This window comes from Myotis brandtii, unplaced genomic scaffold (assembly GCF_000412655.1).
Source record: "Myotis brandtii unplaced genomic scaffold, ASM41265v1 scaffold1579, whole genome shotgun sequence".
Taxonomy (NCBI): Eukaryota; Metazoa; Chordata; class Mammalia; order Chiroptera; family Vespertilionidae; genus Myotis; species Myotis brandtii.
Genome location: NW_005355750.1, coordinates 277,632 through 285,994, shown reverse-complemented (window position 1 = coordinate 285,994; position 8,363 = coordinate 277,632). Strand labels below are relative to the sequence as shown.

The following is an 8,363-nucleotide window of genomic DNA, read 5'->3' as shown; positions in this document are numbered from 1 at the left end:
ACATTAATGTGAGAGAGACACATTGATTGGTTCCTCCCGAACATGCCCCATCCCAGGTTGGGGTTGAACCTGCCACCCAGGAACCTGCCCTTGACTGGGAAATCCAACCTGAGACCCAGCAGTGCACTGGCCAATGATCTAACCACTGAGCACACTGGCCAGGGTGACTCTGTTGATATTTTTTTATTGTGTATTTGCTTTTTATTTCATTGATTTCTGTTCTTAGTGTTCATTCTTTTTTAAAAAATTTTATATTATTATAAATGTGTGGCAGATAAAAATTGAGAGAAATAAATATATTTTTATTGATTTCAGAGAGGAAGGAAGAGGGAGAGAGAGATAGAAACATCAATGATGAGAGACAATCATTGATTGGCTGCCTCCTGCACACCCCCCACTGGGGATTGAGCCTGCAACCCAGGCATGTGCCTGGACTGGGAATTGAACCATGACCTCATGGTTCATAGATCAACACTCAACCACTGAGCCATGTGGGCTGGGCAGTGTTCATTCTTTTTGAATAATAATTTGCTGTTATTTTTGTAGACTCTTGAAATGGCATCATAGATCATTTACCTTTAGTTTTTATATTCTATTCTAATGTATACATCAAGGAAGCATCAAGGCTATACATTTTCTTCTCAGAACCTCTTTAGCTGTATCCTGCTAATTTTAATATTACATATTTTCTTTTCTATTTTATCATAAAATGTTTATTATTTCTCTCTGAATAAATTCTTTGTCTTACTTTATCTGATATTAACTTAGATATTACAGCTTTCTTTGATTAGTGTTTGCAAGGTATATCTTTTTTGATTCTGTTTATAGTTCATGTGTATATGTTTTTGTAGACAGCATATGGTTATGCCTTTTGTACAGTCTGATCATCTTGCTTTTATTTGGAGAATTTAAATTATTTAATTTTGATGTAATTATTTCATGATTTGCTTTAAGTCTACTAGCTTGCTATTTGTTCTGTTTTTTTTATTCCTATATTAATCTTTACTTGATTTTTTTTAGAACTATTTTATTAACTGTATTGGTCTACTATTTCCCTTTTTAAAGAGTTTATCATAATGTTGAAATTATTACTTTTTGATCACTTTTTACCTTCAAATGATATTATAAAAGTTAACATATAAGACCTTAAAGCCGTATACTTCTGTTTTCTTATTTTTGACATGTGTGCCAGTAATGTCATACATTTTACTTATAAATATCCTATATAATAAAAGCCTAGGTGGTGTTGTGCAACGCCCTCACACAATGTCGTCACAAGATGGCTGCCACAGATGGCCACCACAAAGGTGGCCAAAAGGGGAGGGCAGTTGTGGGTGATCAGGCTGGCAGGGAGGGCAGTTGGGGGCGAGATCATGCCAGCAGGGGAGGGCAGTTGAGGGTGATCAGGCCAGCAGGGGAGCAGTTAGGTGTCAATCAGGCAGGCAGGCAGGCAGGCAGGCAGGTGAGCGTTAGGAGCCAGCGGTCCTGGATTGTGAGAAGGATGTCCAACTGCCAGTTTAGGCCCGATCCAGAGGGGTCCCAGATTAGAGAGGGTGCAGGCTGGGTTGAGGGACACCCGCCCCCCCACATGAATTTCGTGCACCAGGCCTTAAGTGTTAGAAATATTATAATACATCACTGTTAATTTTGCCTTAAATGGTCTTTTATTTTTAAAATAAGAAAAATTTGCCGAGGCCGGTTTGGCTCAGTGGATGGAGCGTCGGCCTGCGGACTGAAAGGTCCCAGGTTCGATTCCGGTCAAGGGCATGTGCCTGGGTTGCGGGCACATCCCCAGTGGGAGATGTGCAGGGAGCATTAGGTATTCCAAGAAGCATGTTTAGCCCTGGACAGTAAATAGTCCATACCTACAGATCACAGAACTTTTCATCCCTGTGGTGTGTCATGAGAAATAGGGAGGTGGGATCAAAAGTTTCCTATAGGTACAACTACTGGGTTGTACCTGTTACAGCAGTCTTTATAGCTTTGGGTAGATCCACTTTTTTATCTGTTATCATTTTCCTTTAGATTGAAGAATTATCAGTAAGATTTTTGTGTAGTGCAGGTCTGGTGTCCTCAAATTCTCTAATCTTTTATCTATTGTCTATTTGCATTCAATTTTGAAAGGCATTTTCACAGGAGACTTAATTTTAGGTTGGTAATTCCTACCCACTACCTTAAAATTGATTTTATATTATTTATATTATATATCATATGGCTTGCATTGCCACCAATAAGAATTCAGCAATACTTTTTTTTTGTTCCTCTCTATACAATGAGTCAATTTTCTCTGGCTGCTTTTTTTTAAAAATTATTTTATTGATTTCAGAGAGGAATGGAGAGGAGAGATAGAGATAGAAACATCAATGATGAGAGAATCATTGATTGGCTGCCTCCTGCACACCCCTTCCTGGGGATCGAGCCCACAACCTGGGCATGTGCCCTTGTCTGGAATTGAACCTGGGACCTTTCAGTCTGCAGGCCAACACTCTATCCACTGAGCAAAACCAGCTATGGCTCTGGCTGCTTTTTTAAAAAAAAATATTTTTAGAGAGAGAGGAAGGGAGAGGGAGAGAAATATGGACGTATACTCACAACCCTCACAACCGTTAACCTACTTTGCCCCTACTTTGTTGTCTATTTCTCCCTTTAGATCTGTCAATGTTTGCTTTATACAGGGTGTCCCTCTGAAAATGTATACACACTTTAACAGCTGATAGCTCAATTTTGGAAATGAAATGTATTTTAATAAAAACTACTTTTATAATTATTCAAAGTGTGTGTATACATTTTTTGGGGACACATTATATATAGGTGCTTTGATTGTTGGGTACATATATATTTGTAATTAGTATACCTTCTAGTTGAATTGACTCTTTTATCATTATATCATGTCTTTTTTTGTCTCTTTTAACAGTTTTTGACTTAAAGTCTATTTTGTCTGATATACTAATAATGTTGATCTCTTTTAGTTACCATTTGCATTGAATCTCTCCATACCTTCACTTATAATGTAAGTGTGTCATAAAATCTAAAGTGAGTCTCTTGTAGACAACATGTAGTTAGTTCAGTCTTGTTTTTAAAAATCCATTCAGGCATTTCAATGTCTTTTGAGTGGGGAGTTTAGTGAATTTACATTTAAAATTATTGATAGGTAAGGACTTGCTGTTGTCATTTTGTTAATCATTTTCTGTTTTGTAGTTCTTGTTCCTCTCTTTATCTTTATTTATTTTGTGGTTACCATGGTGCTTACATGGAATATTATACAGTTCTAGAAGTTTGTTTTAAGCTGATAACATACAGAAACTACATTTTACTCCCCAACCTGCCACTTTATGTAATCATGTCAGATTTTATTTTTTTCTATATTGTGTTTCCATCAAGAAATTTCTGTGGTTATAGTTATTCTTACTTATTTTGTCTCTTAATTTATATACTAGTGTTAAAATTGATTTATGTACCACCATTACAGTATTGCAATATTCTGTATTTATCTTCATATTTACCATTATTAGTGGGATTTATACTTTGATACATGAACATACTTTTGTGTTGTTGTTTAGCATCTTTTCATTTCAACTTGATGAAATTTTTTCAGCACTTCTGTCTGGGGGTGCTTGTCAGAGAAATTTTTTCTTTTTTCTTTTTTTTTTTTTAAAAAATATATATTTTATTGATTTTTTACAGAGAGGAAGGGAGAGGGATAGAGAGCTAGAAACATCGATGAGAGAGAAACACTGATCAGCTGCCTCCTGCACACCCTCCACAGGGGATGTGCCTGCAACCAAGGTACATGCCCTTGACTTGAATCAAACCTAGGACTCCTCAGTCCGCAGGCCGACGCTCTATCCACTGAGCCAAACCGGTCAGGGCTATTTTTTCTTAATTCTTAAATATATATTTTAAAATAGATTTTTTATTGATTTTAGAGAAAGGAAGGGAAAGGAATAGAGAGATAGAAACATTGATGAGAAACATCGATCCACTGCCTCCTGTACACCCCCCACTGGGGATCGAGCCCACAACCCGGGCATGTGCCCTGATCAGGAATTGAACCATGACCCCCTGGCTCATGGGCCAAGCTCAACCACCAGGCTTTTACTTAGTTCTTAAAGGATAGTTTTGTTGTTCATGGTTGGCAGTTTTTTCTTTCATTACTTTGAATATCATCCTGCTCTCTCCTAGCCTGTGAGACTTCTCCTGAGAAATCATCTATTAATCTTATAGGGACTCCCTTATATGTTACAGGTTGCTTTTCTCTTGCTGCTTCCAAAATTCTCTTTGTCTTTGATTTTGATAACTGAATCATAATGTGTCTTGGTGTAAACCCCTTTGGTTCTACCTATTTGGGTACTTTTGGGCTTCATAAATCAATATATTCACTTCCATCTTTAGAGAAGTTCTCAACCATTATTTCTTTAAATGAGCTTTCTGTCACTTTTTTTCCTTATGGGATTCTCAAATACCTATATCATTTTGCTGGACACTGTGTCCCATATGCTTTCTTCTCTTTTTCATTCTTTTTTCTATTTGTTCCTCTACCATGATAATTTCAAATGACCTGTCTTTGAGTTTGCTGATTTTTTTCTTCTGCATGATCAAGTCTTGTGGAAGCTCTCTATTAATTTTTTCTTTCAGATCAGTCATTGTATCCTTGAGCGCCAGAATTTTTGTTTTGTTCCTTTTTATGTTTTCAATTTTTTGTTAAACTTTTTTTGGTTTATTTATTGTTGTTCTCATTGCATTTAGTTGTCTATCTGTGCTCTCTTGTAGCTCATTGAGCTTCATTAAGATGATTATTTTGATTTTTTTATTCATAGATATTAATTTCTTTAGGGTCAGTTACTGGAGCATTATTATTTTCCTTTGATGGTATCATCTTTGCCAGATTCTTCATGATCTGTGTCTGCATTTGAAGGAGCAGATACCTGTTCCAGTCTTTATAGACTTTTTTTTTTTTTACAGGTAAAGCTCTTCTACTATATCCTTTGATTGATAGGACTGCCTTCAGGATCATGGTCTAGCAGAACTGGAGTCAGGTCATGTAGCTGCTGCTGGGTCTGCTATTGGGTCTATGGTCAGTGGGCCCGGTAGCAGAGTCATGGATAGATACAGTTCCTTCTGGGTTCCTGGGTAGCCCAGACTGCCTCCTGAGTGTGGTAGAATGGGACTAGAGCCAGGTCACAAGGCTGCTTCAGATTCACAGTTAGGTTCACATTTGGCCTTCCTGTTGCTTGGGCATGGTTCCTTTTGGGCTCCTGAGTGGACAGGGTTATCTTCAGGACCACAGTTGAAAGGGGTTGGATCCAGGGGATGGAGCTGCTTCTGGGTTAACAATCATGTCTAAGGTTGTCAGACCTCTTACTGGGGGCATAGATTCACATGTATTCTTCAGGGTTCTTTGGTGGATGGGACTAGTGGCCAGACCATGGACAAGTTAGGCTGGAGCCAAATCTATAAGAGGATGGAGCTGCTTCCAGACCTGCAGCTGGAACAACAATCAGAAGGCCTGCCACTGGGGCTTGGATATGACTTATTTTATTGGCCCTCCTCAGTCTTTGGCTACCCCATGGTTTGCAACCTCTCATCTGGATCTCAAGGCTCACACAAGGGCACTTGTGCATATAGATTGCTGCCAAATCATTGTTTTTGTGGGAAAACAGAGGTTGGGACTTCCTATTTTGCCATATTGCTGACGTCAGATAGAAATAGAGTTAGCAAAATGACAGAATAAAAATCAATTACTACCATCCCTTAGCATTTTCTAAGAATCCTGTATCTCAAAAGAAAAACCTCTAGTAGGACGTGATCACAAACTCAGCTGCCTTGTAAACTGCCCCTAAGAACTCACTCTCACCCAAGTTTACCAACAAGTTGGTCCTCGTTTCAAGAGAGATGGCCAGGACCAACTCTTCCCTCTGCTATGACTCTCTGAGCTTTCTTAACATCCAGACGTATCTTTTCCATTTAGATCACCAAAGATATTCTGGGATTTTTTTTTTGGCCATAAAAAATTATCAGAAAAATAAAATGTAAAACCATAAAAGTGAATTTGTTATAATGTCTATTATTTCTAACCTTCAACCATCACAGTCTGCCTATAGGTTGACATGGATTCATGGATACAATCCTCATGATTTTCTGTATCCTCAGTCATTTGAGGATTGGCTCCCGAGAAAGAAGCTAATCAGAATTCGAACCCCACAACTCTCAGGATGGCTTTCTAACCTTTTGTAACTGATAGGTCTCTACCCTTTCATAGCCCTTGTCCCTCTAGGTTGGTTCTTCACTGAAGTTTGAATGCTTATGTATTGTGTAGTTCCTTGGGTACTGTAGATCCTAGTACCCAAATGAGGACTTCACTCCTCTAATCAATCCTGAAATATATGTTCAAGGTATTCAGCCATTACAAATTATTTATCTTCAGAAACACACACATGGAGGTCCTATTCTGACACTGACTGTTCAGTATTCTCCCCATTTCTCATTACTTGGAAAAAGAAAATTTTAACACCACGGTCTATCAGATGTCATTTCTAATTGTCAACATGTGATTGTGAACACTCACTGGGTCTATTTGTTTTCTCTTAGGATTTGTGCATCTGGTTGGAGGGGATGGACCCTGCTCAGGGAGAGTAGAAGTACATTCTGGAAGAAATTGGGATTCAGTATCTGGTGGGAACTTCACATTCTCCACTGCCCAGGTTATCTGTGCAGAGCTGGGGTGTGGCAAAGCTGTATCTATTATGATGGATGTGCCCTTTAGAGAGTCAGATGGACAGGTCTGGGATGAAGAGTTCTGGTGTGAGGGGCAGGAACCTGAGCTCAGGACCTGCCCCAGAGTGCCCTGTCCTGGAGGTACTTGCCAACACAGAGGGGCTGTTCAAGTTGTCTGTTCAGGTGAGTTGCAGAGCAAGATTTTAACCTCCCTGCATAATCTGTTGGGGTGATAAAAACATAATACTTTGTTAAAATCCTATCTTCTCCTACCAGCATACACAGAAGTGCGGCTCATGAAAAATGGCACCTCTCAGTGTGAGGGACAAGTGGAAATGAATATTTCTGGAAAATGGAGAGTGCTCTGTGCCTCCCACTGGAATATGGCCAATGCCAATGTTGTCTGTCGTCAGCTTGGCTGTGGAGTTGCCATCTCAACCCCCAAAGGAGCGTACTTTGTGAAAGGAGGTGATCAAATCTGGAAAGCCCAATATCACTGCTCAGGGGCTGAGTCCTTCTTATGGAATTGCCCAATGACTGCCTTGGGCATTCCTGACTGTACCCATGGAAGCACGGCCTCTGTGATCTGCTCAGGTAAGAGAAAGGGAAGGGCTAACTGGTACTAAGGATGTTTCTCGAGTGAACTGTGCCTAAGAGCAGAAAGTGTGGAAAAACTGCCTTAAAAATAAGGTATTTTATGGTGAAATATTGTTCTTTTCATTGTTTATTCATTTTTCAGGTCAGCACAAGAAGTGTTAAGAAAAATAATATTTTAAAAATAAGCAATATTATTTAAGTATAATCATAGAGAACAATGTGTAAGCAGTTAAGTGTATACCTTGGTCATGTAGCCCAATCCAGATTAACAAAGAGAACATTAGTAGCTCCTAGGAAGTCACCTTCCCTTCCTACTAATCATTCTGCCCTCCCTTCTCTCCAAAGAAGAGATCCTCAAAGAACTAGAAAAGGGAGAACAAACTAAGCCCAAAATTACTAGAAGGAAGTAACAAGGATCAGAGCAGATATAAGTGAAATAGAGACTAAAAAGACAATTGAAAATGTCAATGAAACTAAGAGCTGTTTTTTTAAAATTTTCACCCAAGGATATATTTTTAGAGAGAGGAAGGGAGAGGAGAGGAGAGGAGAGAGAGAGAGAGAGAGAGAGAGAGAGAGAGAGGAAGAGGAGGGGGGTAAGAGACAAACACCAATGGGTTGTCTTCTATATGTACGTGCCCTGACCAGGTATCAAACCCAAAACCTAGATATGTGCCCTGTCTGGAAATCGAACCTGCAACCTTTAGGTGTACAGGATGACATACCAACCAACTGAGCCACTCGCCAAGGGCAAGAGTTGGTTTTTTAAACAAGATAAACAAAATAGAAACAAGCATGTCAAACTCAGGGCCAGTGGGCTGCATGTTTGACATGCTTGAGTTAGACTAAGAAAAAAGTCTCAAATAAAATAAAAAATGAAAGAAGATGAGGCTGGGACGGCCCCTGAGAGGCTGCGACGGCCCCTGTGAGGTTGTGACAGCCCCTGTGAGGCTGAGACGGCTCCTGCGAGGCTGAGACGGCCCCTGCGAGGCTGCGCTGGCCCCTGGGAAGCCGAGAAAAATACCACATGATCTCACTCATTTATGGATAATAAA

General features: G+C 39.5%; 1 protein-coding gene across 1 annotated transcript in view; it reads left to right on the top strand.

The window, feature by feature from the left end:
* LOC102261050 (antigen WC1.1-like) overlaps positions 1-8,363 on the top strand; it is a 39,157-nt gene that overhangs the window by 15,940 nt on the left and 14,854 nt on the right. The window contains exons 3-4 of the mRNA XM_014536243.1: positions 6,589-6,897; positions 6,991-7,308. Coding sequence (XP_014391729.1) covers positions 6,589-6,897; positions 6,991-7,308 — 627 coding nt within the window. The remainder of the gene's footprint in view (positions 1-6,588; positions 6,898-6,990; positions 7,309-8,363) is intronic.